This window comes from Terrapene carolina, unplaced genomic scaffold (genome assembly GCF_002925995.2).
Source record: "Terrapene carolina triunguis isolate 2854851 unplaced genomic scaffold, T_m_triunguis-2.0 Scaffold275, whole genome shotgun sequence".
Lineage (NCBI taxonomy): Eukaryota > Metazoa > Chordata > Testudines > Emydidae > Terrapene > Terrapene triunguis.
Genome location: NW_020664626.1, coordinates 951,120 through 972,713, shown reverse-complemented (window position 1 = coordinate 972,713; position 21,594 = coordinate 951,120). Strand labels below are relative to the sequence as shown.

At 44.8% G+C, this 21,594-nt stretch overlaps 1 protein-coding gene across 4 annotated transcripts in view; it reads right to left on the bottom strand.

Annotated features, from left to right (window-relative positions):
- ATL2 (atlastin GTPase 2) overlaps positions 1-16,152 on the bottom strand; it is a 56,328-nt gene extending 40,176 nt beyond the window's left edge. For 3 of the 4 annotated variants that reach the window (XM_026657706.2, XM_026657708.2, XM_026657709.1), the window contains exon 1: positions 16,092-16,152. In XM_026657706.2, the coding sequence (XP_026513491.1) occupies positions 16,092-16,140 (49 nt within the window). In that variant the 5' untranslated portion in view covers positions 16,141-16,152. Of the gene's footprint in view, positions 1-6,316; positions 6,380-16,091 lie in introns of those variants that run through there. The other variant, XM_026657707.2, reaches the window with a different exon arrangement.
- Between the last annotated feature and the right edge of the window lie 5,442 nt (positions 16,153-21,594).

Here is a 21,594-nt window from a genome sequence, read left to right as displayed (position 1 = left end):
GTTTTGGGGTAGTGAACTGAATAGAAAAAGCGTAGGCATGTGTGAAATTTTAATAGAGTTACTAGTTCTCTTAAGGGACAGATGTAAATAAAATTTATTTGCCTATAGTTAATTGATAAGCACATTTACAATATCGAAACAAATATTTCATAGTTCAGTTATGAGACAGTTCTGCTACACTCCTAAGTGATAAAATGATTTTTTAAAATCAACAATTGCTATCTCCCCTTTTTTCCAGTTGTCTCATTCTGTAAATTCACAGCAAGATTCACATGAAAGTTATGGCACCACTGCAGACATCTACGCATCACTGCCTTTCTATTGCTGACTAGCAAATGCTGCCAAGTAGCTCATTTTAAGGCCAGAAATAATTAAGTGTTTTGAATATTTCTGCTATAAATAGGACAGATGAGTTAAGTTCCAAAGATTTGTTTGGAAATCCAACAAGAATAAGGGGGAAATGAGTATTTAACACCACACCACCACTACCACCCCTTTCTAATTACAGAATTTCTGTTTCTTATGTTTGTTAATTCTGGATTGATTATATAAAACCATAAAAAGGCAAAGTACCTGAAGCTGCATGCCCACAAGGGAATGGGGAGAGAGAAAATAGTCTGGTGACCTAGAAACTCAAAAAGTGTCATAGCTAATTAGACAAAAGAAATCGAAGGTCTGTTTATTGAAAAGTGTGTATACAATGGCAGCGGAAGAGTTTCCCACTAAATGGAAATATTGAAAAACTGGTATTTTGTTGTGTTTTTTAATTGAGGCGGAAATGCAGGAGACTTTTCTGCAGACAGTACATTACTGCAGGATAGGTGGCAAAAAGTTAACACTCCTCCCCACCTCGATATATTCAGCAGTTCGCTTCCACACAAGTTGGGCCTCGGAAAAATGCTGTAGTAAGTATCTGCAAAGACTGTAGCGGCATGAAAAGTGACACAAACCCAGTCAAATTTCACTATGCACTTCCTGTTTTGGGGACATCCTATGGATCAAGCAGCTGAGACAATTATGTTCCTCTACTGCTGAAGAGGAAAGTTTGGTTTGGTTTTTTGAGGGTTGGGGTGGGGAAGGAGGAGACAGTGACAAACAAAGTTTGTTTCTCTTCCTTCTCACCTAGAATGAGCTCTACCAGGACAGTGCCAAGCTGCATGATGCTGTTCTGGGAAATACTATTGTAAGTTAAGACATGTGAATGGGGAAGAAAAAATGCAGCATCTCAAGTTCCCCTGTCCCCAAAAGTGTCTTGTTTACTGCCTCCAGGAGCGGTCAGATCCCATAAAGCACATACACATTGGGAAGGCAAGCAGAATTTGTCCAAACCTCAGGCAACCAATTTCTTGTACGTGGAAGTAGATTTAATAGCATGCATTATCAAACTGGGATTGTATTGAAATTTGTTACTTCTCCAAGGCCAACTTGGATTCTGTATCTGATTGTCCAACAGGAAAAGTTGATCATCCTGATTTTTCCTACACAAAGATGAATTTTAAATAACTGGTTGTGATAAACCAATGTTAGTGAAACTACCAGGTTAACTTTTGCTAGACGAGGGGGAGAAAGCTGTATGTTGGAAGGAACAGCATAAGTTCTTCCAGTATCAGCAGAGGAGAGGGTGAATAAAAGTTAATGATTTTTATTTAAATTGAATTTTTTGATTTATTAAATACATTTTTCTTGAATCCCTGAGTGTCTCATCAAAAAAACGAGGTAAAGGCTGCTTTTCTATCTAACAAAAGAATTGGGGAAACATTAACTTTTTAGGTCAATCTTTATAAATATGGCACAGTAGGTCAGCCTAAGTCACCTAGGTCCTAGGAGACTGTCTCATTTTCAAAAGACTTCGATGAGTAGGAACTTAAGCTCCAATCACTTTCACTTAGGCGTAATTGAAAAATTTCCCAGGCTAAGATGAAATAATCAGTTTAATTCACGGAATACAGTTAATCCTCCTGTTTAATAAATCATTTAGTTGTACATGTGAAACATTTTGATAAGAAGTTTCTATATCCAACACATTTAAGGTTGTTTTGTTTAATAAAAATAAGTTTTATATGCTGTTTGGAATTTAATTGCACAGTTACCATCTTAACACAGCTTGACAATTCATGAGCAAAAAGTTAAATATCTAGTAAGTGAGCAATATATCATTCACCATTTTCTAACATACCAAAAACGTACATTTAAGAATCTGAAAATGTTAAACTATATAACTGCTTAAATGAATGTATATAGTTATAGCATATCCTCCTAGGTAGTAAAAAGAAGTACCAAATATAGTGTAAAGGCTATTTAGTTGTAAATCAATGTTTTAATAGTTATGTCAACCAATGAGAATGCACCTTTCTTTAGAAGAAAACTGAAGTTCAAATGGAAAAGCTGATTAAAGTTGATTATTTAAATCGAGGCTTTCCACTTGGTGATTTAAATCAATCTGGCCTCCCAGAGGACTACTCAAGATAGAGAGAATTGCAGCCAAACAAGCAAATTTCCTTTTCCTGGGTCCCCTACGCTTCCCCACATGGGTGCAAAGAGAAATTCTTATGCTGCTCCTGCATGAAGCATTGCCTCATGATAAAGGTATTGAAGTTCTCCAGGATCATCTCAGTTTCACTCCATTAAGTCCTGTTTACACTACAATTTAAACCAACTTTGTAACCAGTTGGTGGCATGGATGACGCTAATACAATTTATGTCTACATACAATGTACATTTCTGTTAAGTTGCTAGTGTAGACCAAGCCTATGTCAGTATAACTATGTCACTCAGGTGTGTGGAAAATCTACACAGTTATACACACTTAACTCCCAGTGTAGATAATGCAATGTCGACAGGAGACGTCTCCCGTCACCATAGCTACTGCCTCTTGCGGAGGTGGATTAACACTACACCAACGGGAAAAGTTTTCCCAACAGCGTAGTAGCATCTTCACTGAAACGCTACAGAATTGCAGCTGGACGAGTGTCGCTGCGTTGCTGCATCATTTGAAGTGTAGACTTGCCTTCTAACACCCTTTTTTAAGAATGAATAATGTGGAAGAGAATGACAAGATGGCAAGGATTATGAAAGGAAGACAAGAGGAGCTGACTGTTTCCCTCTTTTCCCATCAGTCAACCAGGTGAGTTTGAGATTCTAATCTAATATTGCTGTAATTATTTCAGACCTTCACTTTTCTATACAGTGATCATATACATACAGCAACCCTTTGTCACTGCCCTTTATAGTCTTTAAAACCTTGTTTTCATTTGAAGGGACAGTCACCTTAATCATGCTTCTGACTGAAGATTTACTAACCTACTATTATAGGACCATAATATCACTAACACCAATACATGGAAGCTTCCCCCCAGTTTATTTTGGGCATCTAAGAAAGTATATGGTCAGTTTCCTCGGGTCTTTTTTAGAAATAGAAACATTAGTCACAGAGCTGACACAGGGACCCCAAGCAAGTACAATAATGGATTACTTTTAACTTTTTGAACTCCACATCTAGCCAGTTCTAATGCTCTATAAAAATGGGAAGCTAGTCATGTATTTTGTACTACAGAATAGTCTACTAGGATATTTGGTTAACAAAAAGGACCAAAAGAATGGTATGCCTGCAATGCAAAGTACTTAAATGGCACGTTATTCTTGCTTATTCACATTCTATTAGATGAGCCAACTTAAATCCTCTTCACACGCCATACATCTCTTCATACAATCAAGATTCCCCGTGTAGTGTCTGAATGCTCCACAGATGTCTCCATTTCCATTCTCTAAGTTTTGTCCCTGGAGTACCGTATGCCCGTTTTTATAGCGGATCTTGAATTCTGCTATTAAGATTAGTTCAACTTCCATGTATAATACCATTAACCTCAGTTTATACTAGAAGACTTTTCTTCACTGTTAAACCTTTAGGAATGTGCCATGTGAGAAGGATTCAGCAGCTGACCCACACAATTACTACTTACTTCTACAGTACTTTTAGTACTAGCCGATTTCTTGCATGAAGCTTTAGGAACATTGCACTTTTACAAAAATGTGCATCTTAGAAATAAAGCTATAAATTTGTAATGTTAATCTTATGTAGTACATCTAAGGAAGCTCTACCTTTCCAGAATTAAGGTTTAAAAGCCTGTTAGCATTTAGAGACAATACTTGCTTTTAAATACTTTGTCTTTTACTTGAACCCAATAGATTTCATTAACTGCACAGCTTTCCCAGACAGAACCGCTTCCAGCGTGGTCTTTTAATGTAGATGAGACACCCAAGTCTTACAAACCCCACAACACTACTACAAGTTAAGAACACAGGACCCATAACACAGCCAACATGAAATAACGTCCCAACCCCATAAAATGTAATCTAAATTCCACTTCCAATCAACAGAACAGTAACAGTGATAAGACGAAGTACCTCATTAAAGCTAATGTTATGGAAATAGAATATTTAGAATTAGGTGTTACTTTATACAGGAACAATTAACAAGAACTCTTCATATTACTTTACTGAGCTATGAAGAGTGTATTTTGTAGGCTTACATTGTAAGGAAAATGTTGTCAAGGAAAAAGTTCTCTCTCTTTTAAATAGAAGAGACTTGGTCACAACAGCCACCAAGACTACATGGCACGCTTTGCAGCTGAAATTCTCAGTGCCATTCTGTGTATTTGCAGGGAGTCAGGATCTAGGCATGAAAGCAGGATCTTCGCTGCTTCTGCTGCCTGCTCCTCACCTGAAACTGAGACTGTGAGAGTTTCCACAAGGGGTCAGTCCTCTGTGCTGTCACAGTATGCTTCTGTTCCTAATTAACCCCCAAACCAAAGGAATCTCAAATCCAACCACATTAAGGCCTTGTCTACCCTGGCAAGTTTCTGCACAGTAAAGCAGCTTTCTGTGTTATAACTCCTGAGACGTACACACTGCCAAGCCACTTAGTGCGCAGAAACTACGCAGTTGAAGCTCTGTAAAAAAACGCCCCGATGAGAGGTGTACAGCTTTCTGCACCAGGAGTACAGCGCTGCGGTGCCAGTGTAGACACCCGGGTCGATTACAGAGCTGCGATTGGCCTCCAGGAGGTATCCTACTATGCCTGTTTTTGCCTCTCTGGTCATCTATTTGAACTCTACTGTCTTGCCCTCAGGTGACCAATCATCCCCACCCTTTAAATTCCTTGGGAATTTTGAAAGTCCCCTTTGCTTGGTGATACATGCAGTGGTCTCAGCGCATCTTTCCAATGGACGAGGCCTGCTCCACGCACCAGGAAATCCCCATCTTGGAGTAATGCTGAGCTGCTGGACATCATCAGCATTTGGGAGAGGAGGCTGTCCAGTCCCAGCTGTGCTCCAGCCATAGGAATTATGATACCTACAGACAGATTTCACAATGCATGACAGAAAGGGGCCATGACCGGGACACACTGCAGTGCAGGGTCAAAGTGAAGGAGCTGCGGAACGCCTACCACAAGGCGTAAGAGGCAAACCACCGCTCCGGTGCTGCGTCCATGAGCTGCCGGTTCTACAAAGAGCTGGATGCAATACCCGGTGGCAACCCCACCTCCACTGAGAAGGCCACTGTGGATACTTCAGTGGCTCGCGTGCCAGTCGAGTGGACTGAGTCTGAAGGAGGAAATCTTGGACAAGGATGTGGAGGAGGAGGGGGGCCCAGAGGCAGAGGACAACTCGGATGTCAGAGATGCCTGAAGCCGGGAGCTCTTTTCTACCCCGGAGGAGCCTAGCCAGTCACAGCTGTCGGAGCTTGGCGAAGCGCAAACGGAGGCTCCTGGTAAGTGGCTTTGATTTGGGGAATCGCTGAAGTGAGTTGTTGGGGCAGGAGGGCTGCAGAAAGCAGGCTTGTGTCTGTATGATGCGTGTACCACCACATGCCTAGTCTGAGCGGCAGAACAGGCGGTTGATGGACTCCCTCACTTCAAGGGAATCTGCCTCAGATCTTCAGAAAACTCTCATGGAGATACTGGGCAATCTGCTGACGCACGTTCTTTGGCAGAGCTGCTTTGTTTCTTGCCCCATTAAGAGTAACTTTCCCGCACCACTCTGCTGTCACTGGGGCGAAGGGGGATACCATTGCTGCACACAGGTGAGCCGCATAAGGGCCACAGCAGAAGCTGCAGTCTTGGAGAAGACCCTCCCTTGATTCCCTGCTCACCTTCAGCAGCAAGATATCTTCCATAAGGAACACAGCCTGGGGAAAAATGTGGGGACAGTAATGATTATAAGGCCCCCCTACAGTGCTGGCTCTCCCCAAGAGCCACGTGCCCAGTGTACAGTACGCTCCTGGAACACTGATTTCCCCTGCCCCTGTGGTTACTCACCATTTTGGGGTGTCTTGTGGCTCATGTGTGCTTGCCTGGGGTCAGCAAGTTAGTGACCAGTATAGGAATAGTGGCTGTGTTTTAAATCAGTAGTCTGTGTGTTCCAAACAATACTGCTGCTGTAAAATGTTGCATTTTGGCTTCACAGATATGACCTTTCTGCGTGAAGTCATGATGCACTCCACGGCTGAAAAACAAGAATTGAAGGAGTGGCGGGACAGCAAGAGGAGGGACCAAAAGGAGAACGCTGCGCACCAGAACGAAGACACAGAGCGGCTCTTAAATGTTACGGAGTGCCAAGCGGACACGCTCCAGGCACTACTAGCACTGCAAACCAAGCAGCTCCACGCCCGCCCTCCCCTGCAGCCGCTGTTGCAAAACTCTTTCCCATGCGCCCCCCAGACACCACCAACACATTCTTATCAACCTCCTGGCTCCAGTCTGTACCCGCTGCATTCCACTCCTGCTCCGTCACAGCCCAGCCCTGCGGACTCCCACTACCCACTGCACTCACCACCCATCCCTCTGCAGTTTAGCCCTGCTGAAGTACAGTACCCGCTGCACTGTACTCCACAGGAGAAGGTTATATATGATACCTGGACATACACAAATCTTTAACCATCCTGGGACCCCATCACCTCCTGCAACCCTCCCTTCCCCCAACCCCCTCAGTGCTGATGTGTTTTTTTTGTTTCTCTCCCCAATCCAGTTGTTTAATAATTGTTTTGGTTTGAAAGCAATCTTTATTCCATTAATTGAAAGCAAACAGAGCCCTGCAAAGCAAGAGGCATTTTTCTTACACCTTCATAGTGCATCGTCTGCACCAATCACAATCACCTCCTAGCATTACAAGAACTGCACTCCCGAGCATTGCAACAATTAGTGGCTTTCAACTTCAAATTGCTGCCTCAAGGCATCCCTGATCCTTATAGCCCCGAGCTGCGCCCCTCTAATAACTCTGGTCTCTGGCTTTCACCCTTCCCTTCACAAACAGTATGGAGCGTACAGCATGCGGCTATAAGCCTAGGAATATTGTCATCGGCCAGGTCCAACCTCCAATACAGGCAGCACCAGCGGGCCTTTAAATGGCCAAAAGCACACTCAACAGCCATTCTGCACTTGCTCAGCCTGTTGTTGAACCACTCCTTGCTACTGTCAAGGTTCCCTGTGTATGGCTTCATAAGCCACGGCATTAAGGGGTAGGCATGGTCTCCCAGGATCACAATGGGCATTTCGACTTCCCCTACAGTGATCTTCTGGTCCGGAAAGAAAGTCCCTTCTTGCAGCTTCCTGAACAGACCAGTGTTCCAAAAGATGCGTGCATCATGCACCTTTCTGGACCAGCCTGCATTAATGTCCATGAAATGCCCACGGTGATCCACAAGCGCCTGGAGAACCATTGAGAACTACCTCTTGCGATTAATGTACTTGATGGCTAGGTGGTCTGGTACCAGAACTGGAATATGCGTCCCATCTATCACCCCTCCGCAGTTAGGAAGCCCATTTGTGCAAAGCCGTCCAATGTCACGCATGTTGCCCAGAGTCATGGTCTTTCAGAGCAGGATGCGATTAATGGCCCCGCACACTTCCGTCAACACGAGTCCAACAGTCGACTTTCCCACTCTGAACTGGTGAGTGACCGATCAGTAGCAGTCTGGAGTAGCCAGTTTCCACAGTGCAATTGCCACGTGCTTCTCCAGCGACAGGGCAGCGCTCATTCTCGTGTCCTTGCGCCGCAGTGCTAGGGCGAGCTCATCACACAATCCCATGAATGTGGCTTTCGTCATCTGAAAGTTCTGCAGCCACTGCTCATCATCCCAGACGTGCATGACGATGTGATCCCACCACTTAGTGCTTGTTTCCCAAGCCCAAAAGCAGTGTTCCCCTGTGGTCAGCACCTCCGTGAATGCCACAAGCAATCTCATGTTGTAGCTACTACACATGGCGAGATCAATGTTGCACTCCTCTTGCCTTTGTAGTTTAAGGAATAACTCCACTGCCACTCATGACATGTTAGTCAGAGCAAGCAGCATATTGGTCAGCAGCGTGGGATCCATTCCTGCAGACCAAAGAGGCAGAGCGCACAGTACACAAACCATTGAAAGATGGCGCCAAATGTGGATGGAAGCACAGGGATTGCTGGAATGCGAAGCAATGCATCACGGGGCATTGGGACAGGACCTAGGATGCCCCGTGACCCCTCCGCCTTCCCACAACTCCTAGTGGCAGAAGGGGAAGACATGCTCTGTGGGATAGCTGCCCAGAGTGCACCGTTCCGAATACCACTGCAAGTGCTGCAAGTGTGAACATGCTATTGCGCAGGCAGCTGACAGTGTGAACACACAAAAGCAGTTTCCCTTCAGCGCTCTCTGAGCGGCGCTGTAACAGCCAGCACTGTAACTCTGCCAGTGTAGACATACCTTAAAAAGATTCAGGGAAGCAACAGCCACAAGCAAGAAGTAGAGAAAGAAAAGTGGCTCTTCCTTCTATCTTTTTACCTACTCTCAAGAAAGAAGTTATGAGATGTAAGTGGTACAAGCCAGCCCCTCAGGAGTTTGGAGGGGGCACTAACAAGATTTGGCTTACGTACAGGGTTAAAATAAATGCACTTCACACCACACCTTCTTTATCTCAAACTGAACTGTATCACTGAGTGAGAACAACTTTCCTGGGAGCGTGCAGTGTAAAAATGCAGACCCTGTATCACAGAACACACAGTTAACATTATTTCAATAGGATTCTCCTCACACTTTTTACAGTTTGATTGAAAATGAAGTTTCATTTTACTGGTAGTCATGCAATACAAACTGTGCCAACTTAGATGTTAAATATTTTCCTGATATCAATAAGAAGTTGTTTATACAATGCAGATGGTTATAATAGACAGTGTCATGTTAATCTACTTTTTCCTTCCATCTTAGTGTGTGACTGCAGCTTTATTGAAGATGTTTTGGGGCCTGATTCTGATTTCACTTACCCAGTTTTGCACCAGTAAGACTTAACATAACAGCAGCCATATTGGTCAGAGCAGTCGTCCATCTAGTCCAGTATCCTATCTTCTGACAGTGGCCAATGCCAGATGATTCAGAGGGAACGAATAGAACAGGGCAATTTTGAATGATCCATCCGGTCATCCAGTCGCAGCTTCTGACAATTGGAGGCTTAGGGACACCTGGAGTATGGAGTCATATCCCTGACCATCTTGACGATTAGTAACTTCATTAAGCATAGTTCATCACTTATGTAATTATTTTTTTAACCCAGTTATATTAGAATAATTATATGCTAGTTCTGATTTATATCAGTGTCTATGCCCACACTTTGAAACCTATTTTGTAGATCTATGGATTTTTTATTTGTGCAAACACGCAAGGAAGAAAAGTTGAAGACTCAGGCTGAATTTCAGATTCTGGTTTTCATTCCAGTTCTTGAAGAGCAATCCACGGAGATCAATGATGATGTGCAAGTGCCATCCTGCCATGCAGCAGTGCTACATTCCAGGTCAGTTGTGCAACAGCAATTAAAGCAACCATGTGCTCATTCTCTGGGTAGAAGCTAAAACATGAAACTGAAGTTGTTAATGGGAGGACAGCTAGAGAAAAGGAAAGATATCAGAGATTGGGAGGGGGGAAGTCTCCATCCGACAAGGAGAAAACAGCAAAATATTCCTCTTTCAGAGAGCAAGCCATGAGCAAGAGACCAAAAAATGCAAGGGTTACAATCTAAGTCCCTTCCTATGATTCCCTGTGTAGCCTGGAATAAGTCACCAAAACCATCTCCATTCCCCACTCTATATACCCTGAATTATAATATGGAGATAGTATTTACATTCCTCACAGGATTAGTCTTTGTGAGGCATTTTGCAGATGCAAATAGTGCACTTACATAGCACTTTACATGTTCAGTTTTCTAGTGTGCCTGCTCATGACTACCAAATTACTTACTGCTATCGAGTGAGCTGCAGAAAGAAAATGTTCTTTCCCCAACTACTCTTTGTAGGATTGCCCCTTACCTCCTGAATAGCTTAACAGTCTTGAACATTTAATTTTTTCCCATCCCTAAATAGCAGCTAACCACTAGCCAATATCAAGGGAGGCTACAGGGATACACAGGCACTTCAGAATATTTGATCTGAGATTGATTAGTGGGAGGGTCAACTGCATTTTTAATGTATTTTCGGAGAGAATCTTGTTTTAGTCCAGTTTCAAAGGTCAGATTAAACATTCCCATGAGCACTGACAAATTTCAGATAGACAACCCATACAAAAACTTTGGATATTAACAGGAAATGTTGACTTGGACGTTGAGGAGGCTAGCTTTCAGTTTGGAGAACTTTCAGGCAGTTTGTTGTCTCCAACACTGCACCCCTGGGTGGGTCATCAGCAGCAGGTATCAAACCTGGGACCTCCAGTTCTAAAAGCATGCGCCTCCACTGTGTGAGCCAGAAGACCCAGCTGTACTAAGACTGTAGCATGTTCATCAATCTCTCTATGTGTGGCCCAGAGTGGGTGGGTGTTACATCCAACTCAAACTAACTTGATTACCTGCGTCTACCCCACTACTAGCCACTATTTGAAAAACAGTTTCAGTTTTCCAGATGTCAATGTTCCCCACTTAAAGTCAGTGTAATACATAGATATATATTATAGCTAGTCTGATGAAATATTTGCTTCTGAAGTGACTTTTTTGCCAATCCAGGATTTCACAGGATATTAGTACTAAAATGTGATCGGTCCACTGAAAAAAACTGATAGCAAGTGTATATGCTACACAAACCTCGTTGTACACAGTGGTAAAATAACAATCGTCTAAATTTCTCTGCTAGGCACGTGACAGCTATCATGGTTTGCACTTGAACTTGAAAAGTTTCTCAAGACAATGGTTCTTAAGTTGTGTTCTCTGGCACTTTCTGGTGGTCCACAGAATGAAACAGCAAGGATCAGACAGTGGGAGTGCTGGATGGACCACTTCATATAAGCATTTATAGGACCGATGCCAAAGAAATACCAATTGAAAATGAGGTTTGTTTTTACTGACTAGTTGGATTTAATAGCCAAGATTACAGTAATTGAAAGCAAAAAAAAAGTCTCTTTACTTTGTGCATGAAAGCACTGTATAAAGTCAGTTTTCCTGTGCCCCTTGCAGTCAGTTTCTCCCTTGTTGCCAGAATTTTTTAAAAAATTAGATAAATAGTGCCCTCAAATCTATCAGACATGGGAGAGTTTTTAAAGTTAGTATATTTCAAGAAGTTTGAGTTGAGGGTCCCTTTAAGATACTGCAGATAGCTACCAGGTATTATAAAATGTGACTGGCCCAATCTGCATGCCACTGAATGAGGGAAACTTTCAGTTTACACAGTGCAAACAAAATTTTCTGATTTTATTTTGAACATCTCTAAAAAAATAAAAATCTATATAGTGAAACATATTGGGGGCTTTCTGCAAACCCCCAAGATCTTCCATAGCTTTAAACTTGCAGACCCATGTAGTGTTAATCATTCAGCTTAATAGGAAATTATTATTAAAGAATAGTAATATTAAGGAAGTCATACAGTTGAAGCATGATATGATCAGCTACTGATTCCCTCGATAAGTATTCAAAAACATTTCCTGTGAAATTAGTTGCCAAGTACTATAGCTGAGTTATTTCTATTTGTACAGATACCCTTACTCCTTTCAGACTACTGCATGACAAAAATTAACTGAAATACTGTTCTTAAATATCATTAACCTGCTTTTATCCATAAAAGGAGACCATTCCTTAGAACAGATTAGTTTGCTCTAGTATTCATGTTACAAGCATAAGTTCCAATACTGCAATTGGATTCACGTGGGCAAACCCATGCAGAGTTCCACTGACACTCAACTGCAGGACTACGGCAAAACTCTGAACATATGAGGAAAATGATCCATTAATGCTCAGGGTAAAATATTTTCATTTTAACGGGAAAGAGGCACCACTGCCAGACAGCTCAAACTCAGATGTTGGTTTATAGAAGTGTTTTTTTGTTTTCACAAAAAGCTAAATTGCATTGTTGACTTCATTGCAATGTTTAGAGGTCACGTTAAGTTTAAGATTTCAGAATAAGTGTAGGTATTTCAAAATTCCTCTACAGTATCTGGACTGCAAGAATTCCAGCATGGTGTAAACAAGAACTATATTTATTTTGGGGATTTCACTCAGCTTGGACAATAAGAATGAGAAGTAGAAAAGATTAAGAAATCATTTTTAATAATTTAAACTGTTAGTAAATCAAGTTTAAAATATTGGTCCAGGATGGATTTAATGAAATGCATGCAAGTTGGTGAACTGCAAGTGCACAGTGCAACACTGTGTATACACACACACGTGCGCACACACGCGCGCGCACAGAGTGTTGCATGCAAGCAAGAATGTAAACCACTTCAAACTCTGGATTTTAAACTTGATACTGCCCCTCTGAACTTTTGCAGATCATTCTAAGAAGTTCAGGTTGTTAAATGGACACAGCAAATCTGCATGTTTATTGTTACAGTGCAATATTTTAAGTGATTGGAAATCTTAACTTGGGACCTAAAGTATAAGACATCTGTCATCTTGCCTGATCTATAGATTATGTATTAGGCCTCAAGTCTTCTGCTAACTGTAGTTCCTTGCTTTACTGCTGAATATAATAAAGGCAAGCTAGCCCTAGGGGCTACAGTCAAGAGCAGTCAAAGCTGGAACAGCTTTGGGGGTATCCTTTAAATATGGAGTTTGTCCTATGTCCGTGACTGCTCAGAACTGAGCAATCAGATTTTGATGTGGTCTAGTGTGTTTTGACAAAGGATATGAACACCGTCATAACTTTTTATTTCCTCTTACCCTAACCCTGGTGAAAGGTTTGCAATTTGTGATTGTCATACAAAACTGATTACAGTTATGTTTCACTCAAAGTGAGAAGAACGTGAATTTAGTTTTGTTCCAGTACTAGTCTGTACTTCAGAAGTTCATTGCCACCATTTTTATTGTACTGGCAGTATGATCAAGCGAGCTTCAGGATTGAAATAGCTTAGATGTTGCCATTAAGAACATTAGTGATGCAAGGGAGAAGACAGTGGAGTCAATGGTGTTTGAGTCTGTCTAGTCTTTCCTTAGACCATCCCTTCCCTATTTTCTTGAAGGCAGCACACTTTACCCTGACGGACAGAATTACTGTTGAACGAATATAGATTTTTGATGAGGAAGAACAACATCATTAAAAGTTGTAAGTTAAGGGAAGTGTTTAGGTACCATAAAGATGTATATGACACAGGAGACAAGTTACAAGCCAGATTTTTAATGGTATATAAGCACCTAACTCCCATTGAAATCAATGGGTGTTAGGTGTCTAACTCCCTTTAAATAACAGCCTCTATATACCTATCCTATTAAGTTTCCCTCCTGTTCTCCAGATTTTATGAATCTACCGATGTGCTTTACATGATGGTACATAAGACACAGAAAGCTCCTCCAATGCTAAGCACTGATTTAATGTGAAAGCAGATGTCTTGCTAAGGTAGTTCCATGACGACTTATGTTCTCGCTTGGAGTAGAGGACATGTGTGTTCCTGGTTTATTATGAGAACGCTGTCACAGTGAGGCCACTTGTTACAGGTGGACAGATTTTATTTTGACCTATAAAAAGCTAGGAAATATCCACAAACTGGTCAGTTACTGTTGAAATAAATCACAAGAACTGTGTCCAAGAAGTTCAGCACGACCGGAAAAGCAAAACTTAAGTAATTTCAGATCTTTGACATTTTATCTTCATACTATTTTAAGTTACTAAGAGCAGCAACATTGTCAAAAATGTTCAGATAGTCCCACGTTAAACATTTTATCATTGCCCCTTTCAACAGGTTTGCAAAGTACCTGATCTGCAACTTCTAACTTCTGCCAAGATGTCTCCATATCCAGTGGGCTAGCAACTACTATCAATCAGCTTTTGGTTAATGCTGAATTCAACCATGTGGCTTTCAAATTAAGTGTTAGAATCATGCAACAGTGTAGTTACAAAATGTTGCAAGTCTGCCCAAAGTACTGACTTCAACATTCGACTGAAGATATTACATTATATTTTAACTCCCCAAGATCCTATGACTTAGCAAAACATTGCCTGTCTTTCTAGCTCTCAAATCAAACATTCACGCGTTCTCAAATGTTTGGTTTGTTCTTGAGCCATACTGTATGACCTTAGACTCAAATATATATGAGTCTAAGTAGCAAACCCTTGAAGACAGTAGGTCCCATTATTAAGAGAGGACTTGCTACAACAAGAACATTGATGTTCTAGTGTACAAATCTGCTTCCATGACAAGCAGCGTGTTTATACAAGCATACTCTTGAACTAGACTTTCCTTGCCCCCTTACATCTTCACAATCTCTCTTCTCAGTTGATCAGTAAAATTTCACAACCAGAGCCCACTTTCAGTGCTGTGAACAGAACCAGTAAGCACAGTACATATAACTAGGGCTGTTTCAGTTTTATTTGAATGAGAAAATAAGTTGCTCCCATCATTTAGGATTTGAGTCATTAAGGTTTTACATGGATTAACATTTTTATCTATATTACGTTTTCTGCATTGCCCATCATAGTATCCAAATGCTATCATTTGCCTTGGTTTATTTACAGAGTGGTACAGTATTACAAATTTATTCTCCCTGAGAGATTTGGCAACAATTATGCACATAATTTATCATGACATACACAAAGGCAAGGTCCCCAGGTCACTTGCCAGTTAGAACCACGTTGCAGCATAGGGTGAGGTCACTAAAATGTTATCAGTTCAATTCAGTGTTGCCACCCAACTCCCTCTATGCACACACAGTGTGTTGCTCCAGACTCATCACAGTAACTATCTGCACGGGGGCAAAGCTCAAAGAACCTTTCCCTATGGAGGGGAAGGAGCTGAGAAGCAACAAATGAGGGAGTTGGAAGGGATAAAACTGGCACTTCAGGATTTTTGTTCTACTTAAAAGTAGGTCACAGCATAAATGAACCGCCAGTACTGCTCTCCAATCAGAGCACATTCCCCATGCAGCACTGCTACCACCACTACAGATCACAGCTCCAACACCTACCAGCAGCCGCTCTCCTCCCCACCCACCCAACACAGGACACAATTGGATCCAGACCCTGCCAGTCACCCCCCCCCCCAAAAAAAACGTGCTGGGCAGGCCCTACTACACACAGCCTACCCCAAAATCCACTAACGAGAACCTGCCCCTCTGTGCCATCCTCCCATGCACTAAAACCCTGCCCCCATATCCTAGCCAGAGCCTGCCACTCTGTGCCACCCACCCCCATGCACCACCCACAGTCTGCCACACTGTGCCTGCAACCCCCCACCCCCATGCACCAGGCAAACCCTGTCCCCCCTTACACTGCCTACAGCCTGCCACACGGTGCCACCCCCATGCACCAGCCAGAGCCTGCCACACTGTGCCACCCCACCCACCGGGCAAGCCCTGCCCCCCCATTCACTAGCCAGAGCCTGCCCCATGGTGCTACCCCCCCTGCCCCGGGCAAGCCCTGCCCCCCCATACGCTGCCCACAGCCTGCCAAGTTGTGCCCACTAGACAAGCCCTGCCCCCCCAGTCACTAGCCAGAGCCTGCCACACGGTGCTGCCCCCACCTGCACTAACCGGAGCCGGGCACCCGCCCCTGCCCCCCGCCCCCCGGCCGCAGCCGGGCACCCTGCGCCGCCCACCCCCGGGCAGGCCCCGCCGCGCTGCCCCCACACCCCGGCCGGGCCCGGCCCCGGGCGCCCGTTACCTGGCGGCCCCGCTCCCTGGCCGCGCCGCGCCGCGTCCCCTTCCGCCATCTTGTCCGGGTTTAAAATTAACTCCGCGTGACGTCAAACGCCGCCGCGAGACCTTTATCGGCCGGCAGCGCGCGGCGCCGCCAATCCCGCCCCGGCGCATGCCCGGCAACGGCTCCGCCGCAGCCCGCGGGGTCCGAGCGCCGCCGAGTTCCCCGCCCGCCCTGGCGCCGGGGTGCCGGCGCTGCTGGGTCCTAGCGTCCCTTGGCTTCCCTCCCCCAGCTGGGGTTGCCAACCCTCCAGGCTTGGCCTGGAGTCTCCAGGAATTAAAGATTTATTTTTAATTAAAGAGTATGTCATGTGATGACATCTCCAGAAATACATCCACCTATAATTGGCATCCCTACCCCCAGCTGCAGCATCCCGAGCAGCCAGGACCCAAAGCCCCCATGGAGTCACCCCCCCACCTCCCCTGGAGTCATCCCACCAGAACCCCCTGAGTCACCCCACCTGCCCACCTGGAGTCACCTCAGACCATCCCTCCCTGGAGTCACCTACACCCCCCCCCGAGTCACACTGCCCATCCCCCCTGAATCACCCCCACCCAACCCCTGCTGGAGTCACCCACCCATCCCCCCTACCCGCCCCCGAGGCCTCCTCCGCAGAGTCACCCCTGCCCAACCCCGGAGTCAGCCCTGTATAAACAGAGTGAAATGGGAGTGGGTGGGGCCGCAGCAAACATGAGGTACCGGGGCCCCAAACCTTCCTTGTTGGGCATGCCGAATCAGCACCTGGTGTGGCTGCGGTTGCTCATCCCAGCTGACGTATCATACCCAAGTCAGGCTACAGGCCATGCTGCCTCCTGGCTACACCAATTCCCTATGTAGCCTTGGGCAAAGTCACTGATCACTCTCTGTGCCCAGTTCCCCAGCGGTTGACTGGGGAGAATAATTCTGACCTACTGCACAGTGAAGATCCTGGGAGGGAAGGTGCTCTGGAGATACCAAAGAGTGTCCTCAGGATGGTGTTGGAGAGGGGAAGACGGGTGGAATCAGAATAACACCTCTCACTTTCTCATCTGTGACACGTCACCCAGGAAGCAGCCCAGAACGTGGCATTAATGCCACTGGATTCACGCACCGCTGCTGCAGCTGGCAGGCATTGTTGGAGATGTGTCTGCGCTAGCTTAGGGAGCATGGAAAGGAGGTTCAATGTCACAGTGGTGGTTGTCACCAGTGGGGGGGAAAGTTAGGGGCTCTTTAGTGTCATTTAGAGTCGCTTTGAGACAGAAGCTGGCATTAGCTACACCAGCACCTAAGAAATGGCTTGCATGACTGCTTTGCAATCTTAAAAATATTGACTCATAATTGTTGCAGATCTGGATTTTAAAAACATGGGCATCATAGCGAGTGTTGTATCGCCTTGATAAATCTTGCCCTTTCAGATTTCAGCAATCAATAGGGGTTGCTAATGGCATCAGGAGTGCTAAGTTCTGCCTCCAGTGCAATGTGATTGGGTTGGAGTTGCCCATGATCATAAAGAGTTGTTTTCCACAACTTTTGCTTGTTTTGCACCAGCTTATGGCTGCTTTATGTCACCAGCGTGTACTGGTGAGTCTGGCTCAAATGTCCTAATCCGTGTTGTGACTCCAGGCACCTTTTTGCATTTCTGTCTTCTCAGACCATTCAAATTGTCACTTTCTCTTTATGGTTCTCATGCATTATTGCAATGCTACAATGTTTGGTTTGGAAAGACAATGGGAACATTTAATTGCAAACAAAAATCACCCAATTTTCAGTTAAACTAAAAATAATGAAGGAAATATTTCTGCTGTTCTTGGGTTTTATAAAACCTTGTTTATACAGATCTTAAGTGGACCTCACAGTGTCCCTTTAAATGGATAACTATGTAAGGAGTTGAGTTTGGCACATGAAGGTTTCACCTCAGAAATGCTTGCTATTGCTAAATGTCACCTGAACATGCACAATTAAATTAGCCAGGATAACCTTAAGCAGTCACTTGTTACAGTAATATACTTGTCTGGTAACTTAGCTTCTTTTATTTCACTGTGGCAAACTCTTTGTAGAAGCCATTTTGTCGGGCTATTTTCGTTCTATACTTACCCAGAATGCCATAGGGCATGTCTACACTTCAATTAAACACCTGTGGCTGGCCTGTTTCAGCTGACTCGGGCTCGCGGGGCTCAGCCTACGGGGCCGTAAAATTGCAATGTAGACATTTGGGATATCCCAGAGCCTAGGCTCCAGCCCAAGCCCGAGCACTACACGGTAGTTTTGCAGGATCTGAGTCTAGGACGCACCATGAGTGAATGTATCAGAATCTGGCTCAGTAAATTAAGCTACCTATTCAGAATGTGAAGCAATGCAGATGAACTAGTCAATGCAAAGCGGACATGTTATCCTAAGACCCTTCAAAAATCAGCGATGTTATTGGAAGCAGAGAGAAGAGAAATAAATTCTTTCAGACCAGAAGCTGTTTTGTGCGGCCTTGCAGCTGGTGGTAATGCATGTGTATGACAGATGCAGAAAGCCAGCTCCTCAAATACCATTCATTTGTAAGATACCATTCTTTCTGGTGATGGTCTGAGAGCTGCTCTGGGGGAAAGAATAAACTAATATTAAATTTAGCTGTCGTTATAGTGATTTGGAACATGAGTTGCTAGGCACCAGCTGCAGGAAAGCCTATAGGTGCTCTCACCGGCTGGGTTTGATTTGTTTGTGGGGATCCCACACAAGTGACAACTGACAGGCGCAAAACAGGAGTGGAGGCCAGGAACCAAATATAGTTAAAAAGGGGCATAATCCGTAGTTCTCAGATTGCAGGCATTGCTGCATAGTTTACATAGGATTGTGCCTTTAAACCCAAGGAGCAGGGATGGAACAGAAGCGGGATGGTCTGGACAACAATACAATGCTTTATTTTCTGGCAATGCTTCATGAGGCAAAGGAATACAGGTTCATTAGAAGTTTGTAGGCTGTCATCAGTGTGGGTGTTGCACAACTTCTTGTGGATTTAAAAGGAGTGTTAGCAAGTTTGCGGGACCAGGCGGGGATGTGAAGGGAGCTTTCTCCACGACTGTGCCAGGATCTCTAATCAGGATGACTGAAGTTTTCAAGGGATTAAATCGCAAATTGAATTTTTTTAAAAGTAGAGTTTAAGAGTCCTAACTGGCTAAAGCTTAAGCATTTGCTTGAATTGACTAATTTCATTCAACATCAGGGCAGAATCTTCCCAGAGATAGCACCATCAGGACAGAAATTGCATCACATTGCATTGGTCTGCTCCTTTTAAGTATTCATGTAAAGAGAGAGCCAGAACATGGCCCCAGTAAGGGTGCCGTGCACTGTTCCTATAGTGCAAAGCAGCCTTACCAAGCTACCGGGGCTTCCCATCCCCTGCCCTAGGAGAATCCCTGGATGGCATAAAGCCAGCGTCATTAGTCACCCTGTAGAGATAGTGTCTGGAGCACCACTGTGCTGGAGCAATCTCCTGCTGCTGAAAAGTCGCTTAGGAGCTGTTGTGGCTAGGCACAACCTAGAGCAGCCCTGAGGCTGCTTTTACGTGCATTGATGGACAAACTGGCCCCACGCAGTCTCAGGACTAAGGAAGGGAAAAGATGGCGGAACACCCCATGGCCTGCTTCGATGCTGCTGAGGACCTAGCCCAGAGGCTGGAAGACTACAAGTATTACATTTGCACTGAGATTGCTGACTGCCCCTTTATAGCAGATTGCCAGTTTCCCAGCATTTTAATTGGACAGCAATAGGTATGACTCTTTACAACTTTGCAGCAATCTAAGGTGTGCTCTGGGCGTGAGCAGAACAATCTGGCAACAGGGAGGCTGCAGGGCCAGCCCCACAGCAGCAGTCAGGCACGAATGCCTGTGGGTGTGTCCACACTGCACCGCAAACCGCGGTCTGTGGGACCCAGGCCTGTGGACTTGGTATTTCCAAGGCTGCACTTACACTGACGTTGCAGTGAAACCGGTTGCTCTTGGAGGAAGCCATGACAGAGGCACAGGCTGTCCACGCAGGGATTGCTGGCTCAGGAGCATCATGGAAACTTGCCCAAAGGCCATAACTGACATCGCACGTAATGGCTCCTGCTCGGGAAGGCCCCCAACAAGGGACCAGGCACAAGCTTGCAAGGACGCTGCCAAACGTGTAGTCGTTGCCTCCAGACGGTGCCCAGAGGCGAACCCCCCTCCCCAGCTAGGAGGACTGTTATGAGACAGGTAACTAACAAGCCAGCTAACAGCCACAGCTCTGGCTTTTCCCCTTTTGTTCTGCCTGACCCAACCAAAGAGGAGTTACTGCAGCTCCCACGGACTTCCTGTCATGTCCCAGCACAGTTTGCTGGGGGCAACACCTACCGCTCTGCCTTTACTGGTGGCCGGTGACTGCCTATGTGATAAGGATGTTTGCAATGTCATTGTAGCCCTGTTACTCCCAGGATATTAGAGAGACAAGGTGGGGGAGGTAATATCTCTTAGACAAGCTTTCGAGCTCCACAGAGCTCTGCTTCAGAGCTGGGAAAGGTGCTCCGAGTGTCACAGCTAAATACAAGGTCGAAGAGATAGCACATAGAGTTCTGCTCCCTTTAAATAAATGGCAAATCTCCCATCAAGTTTCCATTCAGTCGGCCCAGGAGTGGACTCAAGGGCTGCTGTGGTTATATCCAGTATTGTGCTTTGAGCGTACATTAAATAAATGCCATTGCTTCATCTCTGAGATAGAATATAAAGATCAAGCCGTACCAGACCAGACACGAAGAAAACACAGGGTTCAGTCATTGCATACGTGCTTCAGAGCAAATCGGAAAAATGTGGGGACCTTTTGTTTGTTATAACAGTAAAATCAGCTCTGAACACTTAGTGTTTCTGTCAGTTCTTCTCAGCCTGGGAAATGTTTTCTTCATCAGTCAGTGTCACTTTTGGAATTTCCCTTGGCCTGTTTGGCTTGTCCTGGGCCTTGCACCTGAATGGATCTTTAGTCTTATGCACCAATATCTCAGCTGGTGTGAATTGCCACCGTTACTCTGACTTCGGTGGAGAAACCCTGATGTACAGCAGCTGCGGCTCTGCAGCATCACAGCTCTGTGCGCACAGGCCCGGTTAAGGATTGTGTAAGTGGTTGACTTGTTCTCTGCTGGCATGCAAAGGGTGCTAATTATGCAGTGAATTTGCATCCTTTGCTGTGATGTGGGCCCCAGGAAAGTCATATTCCACAGGACAAGATTTACAGGCTCCACAAGCAGGCGGATGTTTTTAGCTTCATTTTCCACAGACAGGTTCAGACAAGCTGCACAGAGACGCTGGCGTGTTTAAAACAAGGATTTCAGTGTCAATTCCCACAGCAGCAAGGTAACTCAGAGCCAGGGTGATTGCAGCTTGAATTCACCACCCAGCGTTGCTCCATGCGGCTGCTGGCGAGGCTCCCTCTCCCAACTCAGAACAGCAGCCCCAACCTTCCCACAGAACTGTTCCAATTGACGAGA